Source organism: Culicoides brevitarsis, chromosome 3 (genome assembly GCF_036172545.1).
Source record: "Culicoides brevitarsis isolate CSIRO-B50_1 chromosome 3, AGI_CSIRO_Cbre_v1, whole genome shotgun sequence".
NCBI lineage: Eukaryota > Metazoa > Arthropoda > Insecta > Diptera > Ceratopogonidae > Culicoides > Culicoides brevitarsis.
Window position 1 is genome coordinate 4,911,959 of NC_087087.1, and position 23,673 is coordinate 4,935,631.

The 23,673-nt window shown below is 25.2% G+C and overlaps 1 protein-coding gene across 9 annotated transcripts; it reads right to left on the minus strand.

Moving 5' to 3' along the window:
* Positions 1-669: 669 nt before the first annotated feature.
* LOC134833835 (chloride channel protein 2) lies at positions 670-23,185 on the minus strand. Of its 9 annotated transcripts, none has more exons than XM_063848294.1 (10): positions 18,549-18,587; positions 18,291-18,410; positions 16,776-17,186; positions 8,272-8,379; positions 7,892-8,057; positions 7,572-7,834; positions 6,248-6,615; positions 6,089-6,190; positions 3,623-5,186; positions 670-1,696 (listed from the first exon to the last, which is right to left on the minus strand). In XM_063848294.1, the coding sequence occupies exons 3-10, from the start codon at positions 16,896-16,898 to the stop codon at positions 1,472-1,474; spliced, it is 2,919 nt and encodes a 972-aa protein (XP_063704364.1). In that variant the 5' UTR covers positions 16,899-17,186; positions 18,291-18,410; positions 18,549-18,587; the 3' UTR covers positions 670-1,471. The 9 variants fall into 9 exon arrangements, with proteins under 9 accessions (XP_063704364.1, XP_063704371.1, XP_063704369.1 ...); XM_063848301.1 differs by having other exon boundaries at positions 7,892-8,076; XM_063848299.1 differs by lacking the exons at positions 18,291-18,410; positions 18,549-18,587 and adding an exon at positions 23,099-23,185.
* Positions 23,186-23,673: the final 488 nt, after the last annotated feature.

Genomic DNA, 23,673 nt, shown 5'->3' on the forward strand with positions numbered 1-23,673 from the left:
AATTTAAAATTTAAAAAAAAAATTTAATTTTTAAAAAATTTAAAATATTATTTATTTTTCTTCATTTTTTTTAAATTTAAAATTTTTAATTTAATTTTAAATTTTAAAAAAAAAATTATTATTATTTTTATTTAAAAATTTTTTTTTAAATGAAAATTAAAATTATTTAAAATAAAATATTCAAATTTTTAAAAAATTTTTTTTTTTATTTTTTTTTTTATTTTAAAAAAATTAAAAATTTAAATTTTTATTTTTTTTTTAAAAAAAAAAAAAAAAAAAAAAAAAAAAAAAAAAAATTTTTATTTAAAAAAAAATAAAAATTTTAAAAAAATTAATTTAAATTTTAAAAAAAAAAAAATTTTTTAATGAAATTTAATAAAATATTTATTTAAAAAAAACTAAATTTTTTTAAAAAATTAATAAATTTTAAATTAAAAAAAAAAAAAATAAATTTAAAAAAGTTTAATTTTTAATTTATAATTTTAAAAGAAAAGAAAAAAATATTTTATATGATTTTTTAATTATTTTATTTATTTTAATTTTTTTATTTCAACAAAAAAAATTCTTAAAAACTAACAGGATGTCTTTTTTATCATTATTTTATTAATTACATATATTTTTTTTTTTGAAAATTAAATATTTTTATTTATTAAAATTATTTAACATGATCTTCCTAATAATTGTTCGTTCAGACTCTGAACCATAGATAACGGCTAATAAAATAGTTAATTAATTAATTAATAACATTTACTAAATATTCGATTAAAGCTTGTTTTACAAACAATTTGAGCATAAAAGTTCTTTACTCCTTTTAAAACTTTTTTTTTAAATAATCACAAATATTTAATTATTTTTTCTATGAATTTGAATTAATTAAAGGAACATTTATCACCGTCCTATTTTTATTTATTAAATTTTTTGATTCCTAATTTTTTTTTTATTAAATTGTCTTTTAATTTTATTAAAATAATTTTTTATTTTTAATAATTTACTAAAAATAACGAAATTTCAACATTTTTTAGGCACAAAAGTGGTAAAATATTATTTACAAATTTTTTCGATGGTTGCTTACTTACGCTCGTTCCCCATAACGGAAGGCTCGTTGCGATGGCGGCGTATCTGGCGTAATGAAAATGGAGATGGGCGACACGGCAAAATTCTGTATTGTTAAAATTTTGAACAAAAAATACAAAAAAATGTTAATTTCTTTCTTTTCAGTGTCAATTGTGACCAAAATCTACGATAAACCGTTACCGTTTACAACAAAAAGTTACAGAAAAAGGGAAAATTCAACGTCGCATGCACCTTTAACAACCACCTTGCCTGAAATTTCAGAGGATTTGAAGGATTCAAGAGTTCTTAAAAGAAATTTCTAACATATAAATACAAGTTTTCAGCGAAAAAAGGAGATTTTTCTAACTACAAAGAGGTCAAAATTGATCTACGAGAAAATTGTTCGAATTGCACTTTGCTAGCGTCTAATGTTTATGCTGTCAAGTTCAATGTCGGAGCAATTCTCAGAATTAGATAATGCTGAATCGAGTGATGTTACGGTTGCATTTACTTTGTGATCGCTGTGATGCCTCAGCAAGGGTTCGCACACGGGCGAAATTGGCGTGACGGGCGTTATTGTGTCGTTGTTGTTGTCAGCTGGTTGCAATTTGCCACTGTTGACGTCTTCGATCGCTTGACGAAGCTAAAATAACAAAAAAAAAAAAAAATATTTAAAATTAAAAAAAAATTATTTTTAAATTAAATTATTTTTTATAAATATTTGTATAATTTTTAACAAAAACTTTTCAAAATATTTTTAATTATTTAAAATAAAATTTTAATTTTTTAAAATTTTTGAACAAAAATTAATTTTTTTTTTATGATAAAAATTTTTTTAAAATTTATTTTTTTTCAAAAATTTTTCAAATTTTGCTTTAAAAATTTTCAAACTCTAATTTATCATTTTTAATCATTTTATAACTCAAAACTGCCAAAAAATTGAAACTGAAAAAAAATTTTTCCTTTGACAAGTTTTGTTTTTAAATTATGTCAAAAACTGTGTCAAAGCAATTTTTTCAAATTTTGCTTTAAAAATTTGTCAGAGGGCTCTAATTTATCATTTTTAATCATTTTATAACTCAAAACTGCCTAAAAATTAAAACTGAAAAAAAATTTTTTCTTTGACATAGTTTTGTTTTAAAAACTATATCAAGGCAAAAAACTGTGTCAAAAACTTTGTCAAAGCAATTTTTGTCAAATCTTGCTCCAAAGGGATAAAAATTTGTCAAAGGGCTATAATTTATCATTTTTAATCATTTTTAAAAAACTGCCAAAAAATTTGAAAAAAACATAGTTTTTAAAAACTAAATCAAGAGCAAAAAAACTGTGTCAAAAACTGTGTCAAAGCAATTTTTGTCAAATTTTGCTCCAAATGGATAAAAATTTGTCAGAGGGCTCTAATTTATCATTTTTAATCATTTTATAACTCAAAACTGCCAAAAAATTGAAACTGAAAAAATTTTTTTCCTTTGACATAGTTTTGTTTTAAAAACTAAATCAAGACAAAAAAACTGTGTCAAAAACTGTGTCAAAGCAATTTTTGTCAAATTTTGCTCCAAATGGATAAAAATTTGTCAGAGGGCTCTAATTTATCATTTTTAATCATTTTATAACTCAAAACTGCCAAAAAATTGAAACTGAAAAAAAATTTTTCCTTTGACATAGTTTTGTTTTAAAAACTAAATCAAGAGCAAAAAAACTGTGTCAAAAACTGTGTCAAAGCAATTTTTGTCAAATTTTGCTCCAAATGGATAAAAATTTGTCAGAGGGCTCTAATTTATCATTTTTAATCATTTTATAACTCAAAACTGCAAAAAAATTGAAACTGAAAAAACATTTTTTCTTTGACATAGTTTTGTTTTAAAAACTAAATCAAGAGTAAAAAAACTGTGTCAAAGCAATTTTTGTCAAATCTTGCTCCAAATGGATAAAAATTTGTCAGAGGACTCTAATTTATCATTTTTAATCATTTTATAACTCAAAACTGTCAAAAAATTGAAACTGTCAAAAACTGTGTCAAATCAAAGCAATTTTTGTCAAATTTTGCTCCAAATGGATAAAAATTTGTCAGAGGGCTCTAATTTATCATTTTTAATCATTTTCTAACTCAAAACTGCCAAAAAATTGAAACTGAAAAAAAAATTTTTCTTTGACATAGTTTTGTTTTAAAAACTAAATAAAGAGCAAAAAAACTGTGTCAAAGCAATTTTTGTCAAATTTTGCTCCAAATGGATAAAAAAAAAACTGCCAAAAAATTGTCAAAAACTGTGTCAAAGCAATTTTTGTCAAATTTTGCTCCAAATGGATAAAAATTTGTCAGAGGGCTCTAATTTATCATTTTTAATCATTTTATAACTCAAAACTGCCAAAAAATTGAAACTGAAAAAAATTTTTTTTCCTTTGACATAGTTTTGTTTTAAATTAATTTAAATAAAATATAATTATTAATAAAATAATTTTTAAACAAAAAAAAAAAAAAAAAATATCAAATATTTTTATAATATTTTTAATTTTTTTTTTTAATTATTTTATGATTTTTAATACAAAATATTAATTTTCCCTTTCTTACCTCTTTCAGTGCAACGACGCCAACGAGCCTGCCGACATACGTTACATAGGCGTGATTGATGCCCACCATCGAGAAGAGCGAATGTACCTTCAGTATGGAGGTACGCTCGACCAACTGGAATGGCGCCGGATCAATATGCACTCCTACCTCACTTAGATCAACAGGTTTCGACATTTCCTCAATTTCCCACGCCTTTTGATCCTCAATAGACATGTCGCAAACTCTCTCACGCGGCAACTGAACTTTTTTCGAAATCCCCGGGGCATGCGAGAGCGAATCAATGCCCGTATTCATGCTGCCCGCACACGACGATCCAATATCGTGCGGATCTGACGGGTTGACGTCTTGCAATTTTTCGGATTTTTTGAAGACGGCATCAAATGCGGAGCGAATTCGATGTTCGGTACTAAAAGCGCCCGTAATTGTCGTATAAGGCGTACTTAGGGGACTATGAGCTCCCAAGGGATTGAATCCTTTGAAGGTAAAAGAATTAGTTTTCTTCAAAATTGACTTTTTCGGGACTAAAGGTTCAATTTTCGGCGAGGAAATTTCATTGTTGGCAATTTGTCGGAGCTTCAGGATGTCAGGAGCAGGCGAAACTTCGAAACGGGATGGGCGACGTTGACGTTCTGCGGATTCTTGTTCGCGTGTGAGACGTTCTTGTTCTTCGCGGGCACGATCTTCGGCCTCTTTTTTCCATTTTGCAGCGACTTCCAAGCGTTTTTCGCGCCCAATATGTCTGTCGATGATCTTTATCAGCTCGTATCGTTGCACAGATCCAAGTAAAATCATATTTTCCGGACTGTCAACGAGCGGCAAACTTCGAAGTCCCTTATTTTCCTTCAAAATTTCTTTCAAGCGTTGATACGAAATGCCCTTCCAGATGTATTTGACGTCGCGCACCATGAAATCTTCGACGTAAATGTTGTACATGCCCGATCCGGATGGCAGTAAGTCGGGTAAATACGGCAATTTTTTGATCAGGATAATACTGTCGTACATCGAGGGTTGCAAAAGTGCCGCAATCGCATTTGAAATGAGCACCGCGATCATCACAGGCACGATATGCGTAATTTGTCCCGTCATTTCAAACACAATAACTGCCACAGAAACGGTATGCGTGACAGCTCCGCTGAAAGCAGCTGCTCCAACGACGGCATATCCGCCCGGAATGACAGTTGAAATATGCCCGCCGTATCGCACGCCATACGGAAACCACAAATGCATGCCTTCGCCAACGAGACGCCCAAAAGCGGCGCCAATTTTGAACACGGGGATGAAAATTCCCGAAGGAACGGGAATTGTAGATGCGATTATCGAGAAAATGAACGTGAAAAGGAGGTAAATTACTAAGTTGACGAAGACATCGGTGTATGGGGAGCGCCAATACGAGACGATGGTTGCTTGTTCGACGGTTAAGGTGCTTCGGGTCCACGTGAAATTCATGAAAAGTTGATGAACTTGTTCGTGAGTGCCTAATTCGCCGGCGACAAATTGTCCTAAACCCAAAGGGAAGGAAACTGTTGCTACGAGTAGTGCTACGATGCCTGGATAGAGGAAACGACTGCGGGAGAAAAATTGTTAAAATTAATTTTTTGTTAAAGGAAAGTTGCAAAAAATGTGAAATTAATTTTTTTTTAATATATGTAATTAGATTTTTGGTTCAAATTAATTTAATGAAATTTAAAAAAAAATTGAAAAAAAAAATAAATAAATTGATCAAAATCGAAAATAAACAGAAAAATAATTTTAAAAAATTATATAAAAAAAATTAAATTGGTAAAATTTTAAATTAAATTAAATTTACATTTAAAAAATTATATTAAATTACATAATTAATTCTAAAAATTAAAAAATATTTTAAAAAAATTAAAAAAAAAATAATAAAAAAATGAAAAAGTTTTTTAAAATACGTTTAAATTTACATTAAAAATATTTATATTATATTTAATTTAATTAATTAATTTAATTTAAAGTTAATTATTTTTTTTAATTTAATAAAAAAATAATTTAATTCAATAAAATTAAAAAAATATAAATAAAAAATTTTATTAAAAAATTAAAAATGTATTTAAAATTTTATTGAGTAAAATTTAAAAAAAATTAAAGTTGAAAAATATTAAATTTTTTTAAAAATAAATTTTTAAAATTTTAATTAAATTAATTTTAAGAATTAAAAAAATTATTTTGAAAATATATAAAAAAAATAATTAAATTATTTAATTAAAATCAAAAATTAAATTAATTAATTTTTTTACTTGAAGTAAATTATTTTTTTCTTATTTGAAAAATTAAAAGTTATTTTTTTGTTCATTTTAAAGAAATTTTTTAAATAATTTTAAAAGTTTTTTAAAATATTCTTTGATAAATTTAAATTTTATATAAAAATTCAAAATAAAACGAAAAAATTAATTCGTTTTTGTATCAATTCAAATTTTTCGCATAGAAAAATTATAAATTTCTTACTTTTTCTGCAGAAAAGCGTTCATCTTCTTGTTCGAACGCATGAACAAAACGTATTGCCTGTGAGTCCAAACATAAAATGCACCTCCAAAGCCACACACGACGCTAAAAAACCAAAATTTATCATTAATTTTAATCAATTTTTCACGAAATTTGCCTTACCCCATCAACGCAAACACAATCAACTCCTGCGGATCAAAGGGAAAATCCATCGCATAGCTCGTAAGAAAGACAGCTTTCACGGTATCTGCCTTTTGGAACCACACAGCGAGCAATCGAAACACCGTCGCTCCGCACACGGCAGCAAAAAAGCCTCTCCAATAGTTGCGAACGGCAAAATATGTCGTTGTTACCTCGATGGAGAACAAAACGCCGCCAATTGGGGCAGCGAAACACGCACCAACGCCCACAGCGCATGCCGCAGCGAGCATTTCCGAGTTACGAGACTCATTTTCATAAATACTTTGGAATGATGTCACTAATTTACTTAATAATTGTGCAACTATACTAGCTATATGTACAAATGGACCCTGAAATGAGAAGAGAAATTGTGAGTTGAAAAAATTTTTAAAGAGATTTTTGGAGAAAAATTCATGAATTTTTAGATTTTGTCAGTTTTTAAATGAAAAAATTAAAAATTTTCATAAATTTTTTATTTTTGAGTAATTTTTAGAAGTAAAAAATTAAAATTTTTGTCAAAAATTGCTTAAAAAATTAATTTTAGCTAAAATTTTGACAGCTGTCATTTTTCGATATGATCCAAAATTTACTAAAATCTTAACAAATGTCAAATTTTTTAACATAAAATGAGATTTTTTGAAAAATTATCATAATTTTTTTTTAAATTACTTAAAATTCGTAAAAAAATTAAAATTCATTAAAATTTTGACAGCTGTCATTTTTTGAATTTTTTTTAAAATTCATTTTAATAATCAAAAAGTTGACAAGCCTAAAAATTTTCCATAAAAATTCCATTTTAGTGAAAATTTCAATTAACAATAACTTCAAAATTGACTTTTCATTAAAAAAATTGACATCTGTCATTTTTTGAACTGTCAATAATTTAAAAATTTATGAAATTTTTTGAATTTTTACTCTAAATGGAATATTTTTAGCAATTTTTGTTCAATAATAAAAAATTTGACTTTTCAGTAAAAAAATTCATTCAAAAATTCAGTCAAAAAATATTTGACATCTGTCAAATTTTGAATTTTTTTTACAAATGTCAAAATTTTAATTCAAACTGAATAAAAATTTAAAAAAAATTATTTTTGAAAAAAATTAAAAAAAAAGTATTATTTTTAACTTTAATTAATAAATTTTATTTTTTTTTTTAAATTATTTTTAAAAATTTTTTAAAAATCGTGAAAAAAGTAAATCTTTAATTAAAATTTCCCAAAAAAAATAAATATTTGAAATTTTTATATCTTTTTAAATTTCAAATGAACTTTTCTCGAAAAAATTTTCAAATTTAATACAAACTTACTTCTTTTCCTAAAGGCATGCCAGCACCTAATGTCGCTGTCAAACCGATCACTTTCGCAACGAGCGTCTTAAACGTGAGATATTCCTTCAGCGCAACGCCACGCAAGATGGTCTTCATCTCTGGAATGCCAGAGCCAATACTTTGTGGCGCGACAAGATGCACGAAACCCGCCGAGAACAAAATCAGCGACACGGGCAACGAAACCCACGCGATATATTGTGCCACGGGTTGCGACGTTAAATCTCTGTACAACCAGACACGCGCTAAAATGACAAAAATTAATTAAAAAAATGACTCAAAACGAGGGGAGAGCAACTTACCATTTGTGCACATTGAAATCCCCTTGTCCATCATGTATGACAAAAGTGCCATAATTATGCCTAATAACGCTAAAAATACCCAATCTTCGCCCAAACGAGCAAATGTGTGACGCCATATCGCCGAGAGGGCTTTCACAAGACGATTTGTGTGTTTACCTAACAGCTCCTGAAAGAAGTTTCCACGTCTGCCGTGAGTATTTTTTATCGTTTTTTTTTAAATTTGGGGGTTGGAGGTTTTTTTGACAGATTTTTCCGAATTTTTTTTTACAACAAAAGAGCGTAAGAAGAAACAAGAACAAGAAAAATATACAGAAAAAGGGACAAGATGAGTACTTTGAGACATAAGAAGAGACTAAACTACGAAAAAAGCAAAATTTTACCTTGTCTCTTTCCTTATCTTCTTGTTTTCTTCGACGCTCAAGTAGCTTAAGTCGCTTTGCCTCCTCTTTTGCATATTCTCCTAAATCTTTGGTATAGCGGCCATACATCTGTTTAAAAAAAGAAATTTTCATTACAATAAAATAATTTAAGGTTCTGTCAACAAAGAAAAAAAAATGTTTCAATTTTAACTAATTTTTCTAAAAAATTTTTTTAAATCAAAAAAAAAAAATAATTTAAATTTTTGTAGAATTTTTTTAATAAAAAATTAATAAAAATTTATTTTTTTTGAATAATAAATAATTTAATTTACTTTGAAAATAATATTTAATTTTAAAAATTAAACAATTTTTAATAAAAATTTCATAAATGTCAATTTAAAATTTGACAGTTAAAAAATTTGTAATTCGCCATTTTGCTAATTCATAACTTAATAATTTTAAAATTAAAATAATTTTTTTTTACAAAAATATTTTTTAAAAAGCTCTAAATTTAAATTATTTAATTAATTAAAGAAAAATAAATTATAAAATTAATCAAATAAATTAAAATAATAAATATTTTCATTAAGTTCAAAAAAAACAAATATTTTAATTTTTTTATCTTATTAATAAATTTTTTATCAAAATTTTTATTTCAATTCAAGTTTAATTTTTTTTCAATTTTAATTATTTTTTTTTTACAAAAATTTACCTTTTCATTAAAAATTTTTTTTAAATTAAAAATTTAATAAAAAAATAAATAAAAATTTTAAAATAAAAAAAAAAATTTTTAATTTATTTTAATTGTTAAATTATTTATTTTTTTAAATGTTAAAATTAAATAAATTTATAAAAACATTTAAAAATATAAATTTTTTTTTCATAATTTTTTTTTGTATACTAATTAATTTAATGACAATAAAAAAAAAAAAAAATAAATAAATAAACTAAAACAGAAAAATAAAATTAAAAATTAATTATTAAATTTTTAAATTAAAAAAATTTCGATCAAAAAAATTAAATAAAAAAAATAAATTTATATAAAATATTTAAAAATTAAAATTTTTTTACTAATTTTTTTTTTAATTTTAATATAAAAAAATGAAACATTTTTTTTTAATTATTCCTACCTAAATTAATAAAAAAAGATCACATGCGTTAATTTTTCATGCAAATTACCTACACAGATTTCCATCTGTTGCTTTTTTTCATTCATTCAAACCGTGGAATAAATTCATTAATCGCACATTAAATTCACATAAATTTGTTGTTCACAAAGAAAATTTGTAACATCTTGTTAACATTTGACGTTACAAGGTGTGAGAAAATCTCAAAATTTTCTTTTCACAAAAGAAAGGCTACTGACCCTAAAACGAGCCTTCCGAGCTTGAAAGTCGTTCATGACATTCACGAAACGATGAAAAATGCTGTTTTTTAGTTTGACATGCAAAAGCCGTGTCGTCTTCTTGTGTGTGAGAAAATCAGATGTTCTGTCATTTTATTTTGTTTTTTTCGTGTAGTAAGATTCTATAATTAGTTTATAGAAATTAAAGTGACACAGACACACAAATAAAAAATAATTTTCGAACATGAATGAGATTAATTGAATGTTTATGTTAGAGGATGCGGCTCTTCTATTCAATCGTCAGTGGTTTTGTTTCTCTCTTAATTTTTTTTTGTGTAATTGTGGTTGTGAAAAACAATAAAAAAAAAGTCATTGTCATGGTCGAGACAATAGAAAATTGAAAAATTTCGATTTTTTCGCCAATTTTTTTTTTCAAGTGAAATCAAAGGCGATCGTGAGTCATTTGGGGATCGTGTGAGACGACGCACGGGACTTACATAATAGAATTCCTCGACACCTTTTTCGAGCTCTGTCGTTTCGTCTAGTTCATCAAGGACGTCTGTGCAACAACTGATCGAATCTTCATTGCCGCTATCGTCTGTGACGACGTTCAATTTGTTGTGTTTGTTTTCACTTTCATTCTCTCTGATGGTCTTCGGCACATGTAAATACAGAGAGGGATACGGGCGTCTTTTGGTGTTATTGCGTCGCTTTTGTTGCTGCAAACGCTTTTGGCGATAATTGCTGCGTTGCACCGCTATTGAGTCTTTGCGTTCGAGCAAGATTTCCGGTTCAAAGGCATAGTTTCGGATATATTTGTCCTCAAATTGCGGCATTAAAATCGCACATAGGTAAGTACACTTTTTGAAAGTTCATTAACGCACCATAAAATCTTTTTTTTTTTTTTTGGCAAGAATTTTATTTTAATTTTTTTATTTTATTAAATTAAATAAATTGCACAGAACATTAAATTTTTAAAATTCTTTCATTTTTTTAATTTTTTTTCTTTATTTTACCTTTCAAGGGTCATTTTTTCAATTTCACTTGAAATTCAATTTCTTTTTTCTTAATTACCGAAAAAAAATTTTTTTTTAAATAAAAAAACAAAAAAATTAATGTGAGGCTCGAAATCGCGTTTATTTGCCAAAACACATGAAAATATACTGCCACGAAAATTTCATGATGAGGACAGTTTTTGCCACAGCAAACATTACTCACACTCAGCTCAGAGCGTTTTTCATGTCTCAGTTTTTGAATGATTTTTTTTTTGTTGTGAAAAAGGTGTTCTTGCGGAAAATTATTATCATTGTTTTAATTTAATTGAATTTTTTTTAGTTATAAAAATTTTAATAATTTTTAGATTTTTTTTTTAGTTCAAAAGGTTTAAGAGCATTCGAGGAGCAACAGAGAAAATGAGTAAAGTTTATATCTCTGAGGCAATGAGAAAGACAATAACAAACAAAAATAAACCAAAACAATGAGTTATATTAAGGAAGTGTATGAATATGCGAAGAGCGACCTTTAGTTGTATTGTCTGATACAGTGGGAGAAAAAGGTAAATTTTTTCATTTTTTTTTTTTAGATAAAAATAATAATAATTATTTTTTTTAAATTTTCAGTGAATCTCAAGTTAATGGAATTATATTTATATGAATAATTATCAAGAATTAATTTTTTTTAGGTTTCAATATAAGAGATAAAAATTGGACTCTGTCTGAATAAGAGCTGAGAAAATGATCAAATCCATCAAATCGTTCTATATTCTAAAAATGGGTGAAAGCCTTACATGAAAAGCCAATAAGTACTTGAGACAAAACGAACAAGAAAACGATCGAGTGGCACCCCTGGCTATATCGCATTTTTTGCCGAGTTGACTTTATAAAGCAAGATACTTATGATATCAACTCTACCTACATTTCAAACCATTAGAAGGTTGCCTTTCTCATATCTTCAATTTTAGAATGGAAAAGGAAAAGTTATGCCTGCTTATTGAATAGCTTTATATAATAAGAAGCAGAAACTACTAACTACATAAACTACTTTTGGGATTGGAACCAAGATCTTGAAAATGTGAAAAGATAGAAGCTTCTTAACCATAAAATTTTTTGAAATGTGCCGAAGAACAATTCTTAAATATCTTTAAAAGAAATCCATGTTTAAACATCGGTCAAAGTCTTAACTTATAAAAAGGGAACAATTTTAAAATTTTTAAAAATTAAGAATATCAGATCGTTCAATTTTTTCTGATTTAAATTTAGAGCAGACAAAATATATCTATTTCCCATTTTAGATGAAATTTAATTTTTTGTAATGTAAAAGTAAAAAATTTTCAAAAAGTAGTTTTTGAACGCACTGTGTTCATAGTTAGCAATATCATATGGTCAATATCGCGGCAAAAAGATATATTTAACCGGCAAGGTGAATTGTCGTCGCATCTATTATTTGCTTTCTTTTTTTTTGTTTCTTTTCTATTTTTAACTGCAATCTTAAATTTTATTGTTAGACACTTTTTTCCGTACATTTCACATACATTCAGCACTTTAACAACAATTCCCTTGATACACACAAAATGCTGCAATAAATAATATTTTTCTTTGACAGCACATTCACGTAATTAAGCGCGCGCCTGACGTAATTTACTCGCTAATTCATGCATTAAATTAACATGCGTGCATTTCAAGTGCATTCAAAAGTTGTCGACTTACGAGAGTCGAAACGAATCCATCTTCCGATCCGGTATCCGCGCATTCCTCATCATCGGAGTAGTCATAATTGTCTGCTTCCGATAATGATGGCGGGCACGGATACATAACTTGCGCCTTGACACGTCGCGATTTTTTCGGCTTCTTTTCCTTCTCGACAGCTGCATTCATTAATCGTCGTTCGCGAAATTCTTGCAAAATCCGTTCGAAATCCGCCCATTCCTGATCCACTTGCTCGACATTTTCCTCGCCAAATTCCTCGTCATGCATCACGCGGTCTTCGCGCACGATGACCTTCTTGTTGTCATTCCGTCGCCACATTTTGTCGTTTGTTTCCCTTTTTGCGTGAGAGATAAAAACGAGATAAAGCTTTTTGGTCAGTTTAATCCGGTTTGAGTTTCTTCTTCTTGTTTTTTTCAATTGTCTTTTTGAAATGATGAAATTTCTTAACACATCAGACAATTTTTTTTCTCAAACTTTTACTATTTGTTTTTTGTTCTATGGGCTGGAATGCGTCGTTAAATCAGTTTCAATTAAGCTCGCTAATTTTCGTATTAAAACTTTGCTTTGAATAAATTTTTTGTATGCACATTTATGCGAGCAATTCACTCATTTTGTCATAAATATTTAAACATTTTCTCATTAATTAATAATTTTTTCATTTTATTTCAAATTTTCACTCCATTTTGAAGATTTTTAAGAAGTAAATTCCAGAAAATTCAATTTTCTTGTTTCAAAAGACTTTTCAAGGCACGACAATTCACGAACTCGTCTGGGTTGGAACTGAGATGAAATGAGAAAGCTCTCCATCCATCCAGCTTAACGAGTTCTATTAAATAAATTTGAGTTATTTGATGGAATGATGGATGGCAATGTACATGAAGAGAAGTGTATGGAGAATTTTTGCACCATACACGACTCATTTTGAGAGTTGATTTTGGGATTCGTCATAGAAGGTTCCGAGAAAAGTTTTAAATGGAAGATTAGGGTTAATGACTTTTACGAAGAAATCTGGATTTCACGAGAAATTTTTTTAAGGAGCTTGTTTAGTTAGCAGGGTAAGAATTTTTGATAAAAATTTAAATTTTAATTTTTTTTTTCTTTCAGGTTAAAGATGAACTTCAAGATGAAATAAAATTCAAACAGATGAATTAGAACCAATCAATGGAATTTCTTCAGGAAAAATTTACCAATTAATCCAAACCAAGCAAAATATTTCAATTAATCCAAACCAAGCAAAAATATTTCAATTAATCCAAACCAAGCAAAAATATTTCAATTAATCCAAACCAAGCAAAATATTATTATTGAATTTTTCTATTGAGAATTTTCAAATTTTTAAAATTTTTTAACAATTTGAAGTTTAAGGCTACTATTTTGGGCAATTTTTCTGTTTAAAAAAAATATTTAAAAAAATTTTCATTTTTTAATGATTCAAATCGATCTTTAAAATCAAAAGGTTTTTTTTTAATTTTTTCAAGAAATTTAAAATAATTTCTTCAATTTTAACTTTTAAAAAAAAATAATCCCAATTTTTCACTTTTTGCAAAAAATTTCTTCAAGAAATAATGCATGAACTTCCCCCTTTCTTATATTTCTTCACGATTTTCTAACAAGATAATCGTCATCTGAGATCTGAGAATCTTTTTTTTTGTTTTCGTTCAGAACTTCTCTTGTCCAGCCAGCATTAATTTAATCATTTAAAGAGCATGTGACTTGTGAAAATATTTATCTCAATTGTCTAATTTAATGTATTCACGTCACACATAATCATAATGTATCATATTAATCGCCACATGTGTATCAACATAACATATTCAACGTGTGCGTGAACGAGAGAAAAAAGGTAAAGAGTTCGTTGATACCGCGCACTGATAAAAAATTCTACAGCGTTGATCAAACAACTCTCGACGTGTCTTATCTTTACAAATTGGCGACGAGGTGAAAAGCCCTGTATCACAAATTACACAGCGCTCAATTGCGTTGATTAGGCAAGGTCATGGAAACGTTTAAACAGCTGACTTTCGATTCGAAAGTTGGGAATTTTACCTCGACGTGACTGTATCGAACGTCGCTCCATAGCAGGGGATGGGGGCGCCTTGTCGTTTCTTTTAGTAATCTTTGTAATTGAACCATAGCATTTTTTTAAATTAATTTTCGAACGATGTAATAGCGACAGGATTTCAAGTAAAACTGATCCTCCAAATGAAATGCAAATGCGTTTTGTTTACATTTTGACGTAATTTCCAACCATCAACAAGATTCACGAGAATCATTTTCAAACAGGTTACCGGCGTTTATAAATCATATACGAAGAGATTCCGGTTTAAAACTCACAAGCCCAAAAAAAAGTCAACATCCAAGACCTACCTCAACCACATGATCATTTTTTGCGAAATTTGCACAAATCACGAGATTTTTAAAAACAATGAAACTCACAACGTCACTTTTTAACACTCGAATGGCTCCAATTGTCTGACTTTGCCATGTTTGAGCTTCCCAATGAGAAAAACTGTATTTGTGACGAGTTAAAGCCATTTTTTTTACGGAAGGAATATTCAAACTAGACGAGTTTCGGGCGAATACTGCAGATTTTTTTTTTCGCTTGGCAGATTAAAAAGTTTTTTTTAGATTAAATAGAATTATCTTTTTTTAATCTGATTCGTATCGTACTTTGTACTTGATTTAATTTCAGACAATTTCTATTTATTTTTTTTGTATAATTTCTCATTTCTCGCAAATTTTCTCAAGTTCAATTCTTGTAAAAGATTAATTTCTCAGAAGTTATAAAATAATTAAACTACCTCGATAATGTTAATTTTAATTAATTAATTTATAATTATAGATAACCACAAATCAAATTCAGGGGATTCCGCAAATAAATCTTTCGGAATTTTTTCTACGAAATCACGAAGATTACTCATGATTTGATAAAAAAAATGATAAGATTAATTTTTTTAGACTATCTTTGCCTAATTTTTTTGATTCATTTCGGAATTTATAAGAAAAAAAATTTGTTGTCAAAGACAATTTTTTTTGATAATCATGAAGAAACCGGTATTTGTTATTGTTATGAAATAAATTAAAAAAAAAAGTCGTAAAGATAATGATAATTAAGAGCAAGATGAATAAAAATTCCGATGTTTTTAATTTTTTTGATTGATTTGTTTTTTTTTTTTTTTTTGTTGACGAATGGAAATTTTTTCTCTTTTGAGATGTTTTTCGTAAATTGACTTGATGATTTGTTGAATTAATTAACAAAAATTTTTAAAATAAATTGTATTGTATTTTTTTTACAAATTATTATTAAAATATTTTTTTTAAAATTTAATTTTTAATAATTTTAACATGAATTTAAAAAAATATGAAATTTCAATTAATAATTAAAAAATTCAATAAAAAAAAATATACAAAATTTTATTTAATTATTTTTTTGTATCTTGTCGTGTTGAAAATTTTCTTTCAAAGGAATTTTGAGAAAAATTTAAAAAAAAATCGAGATAATTTTTTTTTAATTTTTGCAAAATTTTTATTTTGTTAAAAAATTAATTTGATTAAATTAAATTAAATTAATTTATTTAAAATTAATTAAATATTTTTTTTTAAATTTTTATGAATTTTTTTTTAAATATAAAATTTTATTTTTTTTTCTAATTTTATTTTTTTTCTAATTTTAATTTTTTTTTTCATCATAAAAATTTTAATTATAAGAGTTTTAAAATTTTTTTAAATTTTAAAGTTTTAAATTTTTTATTGAAATATTTAATAAATAAAGAGAATTGTCTTTAAAATAAATAAAAATTATTGAAATTAGCAAATTGTTAAAAATTCGACATTTTTTATAAATATTTTTTTTATTAAGCATTAATAATTATTTTTTTTTTGATTGACTTTCTTTAAAATTTTATACAAAAAAATAATTAAATAAATAATAAAATTAGTTTTTTTTATTATAGAAATTTTCACATTTCTCTTTTATTTATTTAATTAAGAAATAAAATACGAACGAAACTTGACACACAAAGCTCCTCTTCATTCATTCATTCAATCAATCTGCCCTCAACTGAATTTCAATTAGAAACAGGTTTCTCTTCATATAAATAATTCACCGGCAAAAAAATTCAAAAAATAATAAAAGCCATTTGTGTCAATAAAAATTGTATGTTGATGACTTTTATAGCTCAAGTCATGTGATGCGAAAGGATCAACAGTCATCACGTGATTTTTTTTTTCTCGTCGTATTTTTATGGTTATTTTACAACAACAAGACGTGCGTCAATAAATTCCATCTATTTTAAATAATGATCATGATCGCGTTAAAAACAGACAATTTTGTGATTATTTTCGGATTAATTTCAGCAAAAAAAACGAATAATAGAAGACAAAAAATGTAAATAATAATAAAAGTTCATTCAACCAAGTATGTGATCTTTTTTTGTTTGTGAATCTCGATAAGTAAAAAAATTGACGTTACTCACCAAAGTATTTTGATAACCGAGTCCATGATCTTCGTTGGGCTTTTTTATCCTCTGAGGCGAATTCATGCCTTTGACGATTGTGGGAACGTTGAGGCGATCCATGCTGTCCATATATGAAGGCATGATTTTTCACAAATTTAATTTTTTTTTGGTCAAGTAAGTAAAAAATTTTTAATTTAAATTTTATTTTAATCACTTTTTAATTTTTTAAGATTTTTTTAAAATTTTTTTTAAGTACTTTTTTTTTAATTTTTTATTTTTTTTTAAATCTTATCTATCACAACCAACCATTTTATTTGTTTATTTTTTTTTTAATTCAACTTTTATTTATTTATTTTTTTTATTTTTTTTATTTAAAAATAGTTCACCTACATTCGTTTCGACGGCGCTTGCATTGTTGATGAATTTCTTCTGAAATGAAAAAAAATGCAAACTGTGAGTAAATTTCGATAAAGAGAGATTATCACAAAGGCAAACAATCAACGCAGCACCGAATCGAATCAATTGTCAAGAAATGTGTGACAAATGTGTCTCTCAACACACGAGATTTGAAGAAAAAAATTAAAATTAGTTTGCGGCAGTTTAAACAATCGATCATCTGCGAATGTGTGAAGTGTTCTCGGAAAAGTTTGGTCACACGATTTAATTTATTTGATGAAATTTACAAGAAATTTGTAAGTTTTTTTTAACCAAGTTGATTTTTTTTTTCATTTAATTTTGTGAAAAAATTCTTTTTAAAAAAAATTTAATAATTAATAAAAAAATATTTTTTAAAGTTATTTTTCTAAAAATCAGTCCAAGTTTTATAATATTTCATGTTAAATAAAATTGTTAATAAATAAAATTATTTTTTTTAAGTAATTTTAATTAATTAAAAAATTTTATTAAATAAAAATTTATTTTTTTTTTAATTAAAATTTTATTTTTTAATAAAAAAAAACTGAATTAATTTAAATGTAATTAATTAAAAAATTACTAAATTTAAATTAAATTAATTAATTAATTAATTTTTATTTTTAATTAAAAAAAAACTAATTAATTTGAATTTAATTATATAAAAAAATAGTACTGAATTCAATTAAAATTAATTAATTTTTTTTAATTAAAAAATTTAATTTATTTTTTTTTTAATTTTTTTTTTATTTTTTTTATTTTTTTTATTTTTTTTTTATTTTTTAAATTTTCAGAATAAATTTGGTAATTTTTTTAAAAAATTAAAAAAAATCAAATTAAAATATTTTTTAATAAAAAAATTTAATTTTCTCACAAAATCACATAATTCAAATTCTTAAAATCGCGCGATAATTACTTGACATTAAAAATCATCATTTCATCATTAAAAATCAACAAATATCGCAATTAATTTACTACTCGTTAAGTAGCTCGATTGTTCTGTCGATCAATAAAATTATTTCAATTGTACTCTGTTTGTCTTTGTGGCTTTATGGCATGGCGTTTACCGTCTAATCACCTCATTGAATTATTTTTTTTTTTACTACAAAACCGATAACTCACTTGTGATTGTGTAACAATTAAATTAGAAAAAATGCGCTTTTTATCACAATAATAATAATAACAAACAATGTAGTAACTGAAAACACATGTTTAAGTGCTTGGCTTATTTATCGCTTTGTTCTGCAAGATAATTTAAAATTTTTATAAAATTCGATTGATTTTTTTTTTTTGTAAAAAATATTTATAGACGTTCGAAAAATGTGATAAATAATTTTTTTACGTCAATTGATATTTTTTTCGATCAGAAAAAGTTCACACCTCGCACTCGAATTTTAATTATCGAATTATTTAGCACCGTTACGTTTGCATTCCGCGACATGACTACGAAGCGCGAAACAATTGTAAAAGATGCTGTGACGTTAACAGCCAGGCGTTCCCTTCCGTGTGTACATTGCTAATCTATTTTAAAGCTGATTTCAAATAAAAACAGCACACATGTTTGATATGCAATAAATCCGTTGCGATATCGTCTCTCATTTGTCGTGTGTGATGAGATTGTTAGTTGGAAATTCAGAGAAAAAAAATATGACGCGTGTAGTTGATTTTTTATTTCTTCTCGTATTTGTTTTGTATTTTAGATAAAAATTGATAAGAAGCAGCGTAAAATGTGAGAAATTTGTGGACAATTAAGTTTTTTTCCGGATTTGAGAAGAATTTAAAAAAAATATTTGAATTTTGTTTGTCTGTCTGTCTCTGTGTGACATATGAGAAAATAAGGAGTATGAAAATGTGAAATTTTAATTATTAATATTAAAAAATTAATTTAAAAAATTAAATTAAATAAAAATAATGTAAAATAAATCAAAACATAAATTTAACAATTTTATAAAAAAATTTTTTAAATTTTTTCTTTAAAAAAAATATTAATTTTTTTTTTTTTTTAAAACTATTTTTATTTAAATAAATTTTTTAATATTGATAGTTAAATATTTTAAAAAAATTATTAATTTGTTTTAATTTTTTTTTATTTTTAATTAATTATTAGAAAAAAATATAAAAAAATTAAATTTAAAAAATATAAATTTAAAAAAAATTAAATTAATTAATTAATTAAAATTTTTATGAATTGAATATTTAAGATTTTTTTAATTAATTTTTAATTTGAAAATGTTTATTAATTTTAATATAAAAAATTATTTAGGTATTTTCTAAAATTATATTATTTTAATTAACTTTTTATTTTATTCTCTTTTGAATTAATTTTAAAATAATTGTTTTACTTTAAAAATTTAATAATTTTAATATAATAATTTAAAACAATTTTTAATTAATTATTTATATTTTTTGATTTTTAAATTTATTTATTTTTTTTTAATTTGTTTTATTTATTTTTATTTTAAATTTTTCTTATAAATTAATGTTTTTAATTAATATGTAAAAAACTAAAATTTTTTTTTAAATTTAAAAATTTTACATAACAATTAATTAAAAAATAAAAAAAATATTTAAAAAAAAATTAATAATAATATTTAATTAATTTTATTAAAAAATCAATTTAAAAAAATAAAAAAAAATTAATTTTTTTTTTAATTTAAAAAAAAAAAATTAAAATTTATTAAAAAAAAAAAAATTATTATAAATTTATTTAATTAATTAATTTTTTAATTTAATTTAATTTTTTTAAATTTACATATATTTTTTATATTTAATTTTTTTATATTTTTTTCTCGAAATACACTCAATTCATTCATTTTATTTTAAAACACTTCCTTTCTACACTTTACACTTTTTTTTTGTTATTTGACGTTTTATTGTTGTTTTTTGCACCTTTTATTTTTATTCATAAAACACACGTGACAAAAATTTCAGCTCTTAATTAAGATATTATTAATATTAGAGCAATGCCAACGCCTTTCAAGATCAAGACACTGGACTTAATTCCGAATCTAACAATTAAGTGTTAATTTCTTCGGAACACATGATTTAAATATTCAACTCGTTAATGACATTTTCACACACACGCGAGAGTCTTCAGCTCAAAAAAGAGTTTAAAATCCATTTCAAATCCGAACAAACTTTATTTGCTTTATTTTGAGATCTTGACATTGTAACGTTGACTTTGTTATCAGTGTGCACCTCCCTACGTGATAAATTGTAATTAAAAAAGTTTTATATCTTTGTGTTCATTTTAGCTTTAAGCAAATTATCTGTTATGCATTTTTTTCCGGAATTATTCACTTGAATTCACTTCACTTGATCGGTAGAGATCTGTACTAATAACACATGTTGTCACTACTTATTACAGCAATATTATGATTATTATTATCATTTATTTGAATAATGCCTCGAATAATGCAAAAAAAAATCTATTCTAAAAGCGAGTCTTTAATAAATAATGAGATGCAATCAAATTCCAATCGCAATGCACATGAATAATTTGCTGGCCTCCGATTTCAGTGATCGACTGAATTTTTATTGAAATTTATTTTTAAAAAAAATTTGACTTAGCTTTAAACACACGTCTGGATCGGCAGAGATGATCTTCACGATTGAAAGTTAAAATCAATGGAAATTTCTGGAATTCTTTTGAATTGAAGCGACTTGCAATTAATGAACTTTTTTTTATGAAGTTGTCAAAAATCTACTTGAGCGTATTTTTTTTTTGTAAATTAATTCCTCAAAAAAAACATCTTTTAAAGATGTTTAAAAAAAATTAGAAAAAAAGTAGGTCCGTTAAATATTTAATTTTTAGACAGTTACGTGTCAAAGAGCATCTAGAAATTACTAAAAGCCTTATTGAACTTCTATAAAAATTTACAAAAAAATTACTTTAACGAGATATTTGTGCAAAATCATTTTCAATTGTTGAGAAGATCCAACTGTCAATCTCATCAAATTTTTTTTTCTAACAATTTTTGATGCTTCAAGATACTTCAACAATAAAACACCCCTTTGTCGATAAAATTTTGATGGCTATTCTCTTGGAAACAAGATTCTTTATTCTCTTTTTGATACGAGTTTCGTTCTGTGTCGTCATTGCTTGCATGCCAGCCAAAGAGTTAAAAGTCCATTTCATGTCACATTTTTTTATCGAGGTAAAATTTCCGATTTTTATAAACTTTTTTAAATATAAACATTTACAAAAAGAATTTCTTGGAACGCACAAGTTGTAAAGTTGCAATTTTGCATTTATTTTGTTGTTGTAAGTCTTACATCATTTTAATAGCACTTCTTAGAACTTGATTCGATATGTTGTTTTTTTTAATAGTCTATAAAAATCAGATGTTCCAGATTTATTTTTTTTTTAGCATAATCGTCGTTTTATACTATAGAGAAATGCAGTAGCGAAAAATACTGGTTTCGATTTCTACTGTCTTGATACTGTCTTTAAAAATGATATGAAGAGACACACATTCACTTCTTCACATGATTTATTAATAATTATGATAATAACTTAATCGGTGTGCAGCGCGTTAAAATATGTATATAAATCGAATGCCAATGCGAAGAGATAAGTTTAAAAATATTTTTATATTTTTTGTTTTGAAAAAAAATATAAATCAAATACAAAAAGTTGTTTACAATAACAAATGTACGATGATACGAATCTGCCGGCACTTGGATTCAGACTGAATCGCATATGAGCTGTAAGACGGCAGGAAAGTAAGTTTTTTCAACGGAATGTTATGGTTGGAGGTCAGGGTACGGAAGTTAATTGATTTGGAGTTTTACTTTGAGTTTAGTTTTTTTTTTGTAAAAAAATTTAACTTGAATGATATTTAGACAAGAGAACAATATTTTTATTCATTTGAAGAGAGATATGAAATTTTTCTTATTAAATTTTTTTATCTCCTTATTTTTGATAATTATTTTTAAAAATTTTGTAAATTTGTTAGTTAAAAAATTATTACAAATAATTTTCAAAAAGAAGAGATTAAAAAAATTTAATACGAAAATTTTCATATTTTTCATCAAATGAATAAAAAATATTGTTTTACGTAAAATTAGTCAGACAATTTATAAAATGTACAATTAACGTGCTTTTTAATAAGTTTTCAATAGTATGACTTTCTATTATGGCTCATGGGTAATAATTCTGACATATAAGCTTTGCAAAAAGCATTGACTATTCGCGACGAAAGTTAAACAAGATGTAGAATATTGTCGAAGTTCTTCATATATCTTCTTAGAATGAATAGTTACTTTTATTGTTCATGCTCCTCCTTATGTGGTCTTTTTATTGTGTTGTTCTATTTGTAAAGACATATTTGTAGTTTATCAAAATGCTTCTCTGTTTTCAAAATGGAATATTCGTTGCCTATAATATGTTTTCAGATTGTGACAAAACTCTACAAAGGCAGTTTTAGCATTTTTTTACTTAGTGAGCCATTTCATAGAATAAGATTAATGGTTCTTTATTATTAATATCATGTGTCTCAAGTTGCTTAACTTTTTGAGAGAATCATCTTCAAAGCTGATTTAAGTCAAGCTCTTCTTCATTGTATACCTACAAATAAAAACTATTCTTTTCTTATTTTAAATTTTAGTTACAGATACTACCTTACCTTTTGTAAAATCCATCTTCACTAAAATCTCGAGCTCTTGCTTAACCAATAAACTATAAACCTTAAATATAAAAAAAATAATAATATTATATATGTATGTATGCTTATGTATACATATGAGATATATAGGATATATGATAAAAAATATAAATAATATATTATAAATATATAAAGATAAAATAAATAAAAAAATTATAAAAAAAATATGAAAATAAAAAAATATATGTAATATATGATAATAAAATAATATATAATAAAAATAAAATATATATTATTATAGAAAAAATTAATATGTATACATACCTCAAAATGTGATATTTTTCCAAACCCTGTTCCGAAAAGGCGCTAATACAAAAACGAAGGCATCAGCTATACATTTGATAGTAAAACTTTGTTTACTTTACAACCACACATGTCATTCAGAATTGTATTAGTAACTTTTGCCACACTCATCTCATACTATTTTCGTTTTTATCAGCAACATACTTCCAACATTTTTGTATAACCCATTTAATGACCTTTTTTGCTCGAAAATTCCATGTCCAACTAGTTCCTCCATTATCATATGACGTATATTGGTGTTGGTTGCGTATATAATTACAAATTCATAAAAAAAACAACAATCAGCTGTTTTGTAGTTGTTCATACTTTGTTATGACGGCAACTTTGTGTCTGCTTATACTTATACAAGTGAATTGTTATCTGATATTTTTTTTTGTATGTTTTTAGTGCAACCCAATTTTGATGTGCATCAAAGATAAGAAAATCTAGAATATTCTTTGTATACATAAAAATAAAATTTCTAAAAATAAATTTTTAAACAAACAAATTTTACCTTAAATATTTTTTTTTTGTTTATTTTGACACCCTTGACCTTT

Bases quoted from the DNA above. Each gene is read 5' to 3' on its own strand.
- LOC134833835 (XM_063848293.1), bottom strand. From the start codon at position 12,567: ATGCATGACGAGGAATTTGGCGAGGAAAATGTCGAGCAAGTGGATCAG. The intron at 8,380-12,300 runs GTAAGTCGACAA...TTTTTTAAACAG, and splicing joins ATGGATTCGTTTCGACTCTC to ATGTATGGCCGCTATACCAA. The intron at 6,616-7,571 runs GTAAGTTTGTAT...TTCTCATTTCAG, and splicing joins GCATGCCTTTAGGAAAAGAA to GGTCCATTTGTACATATAGC.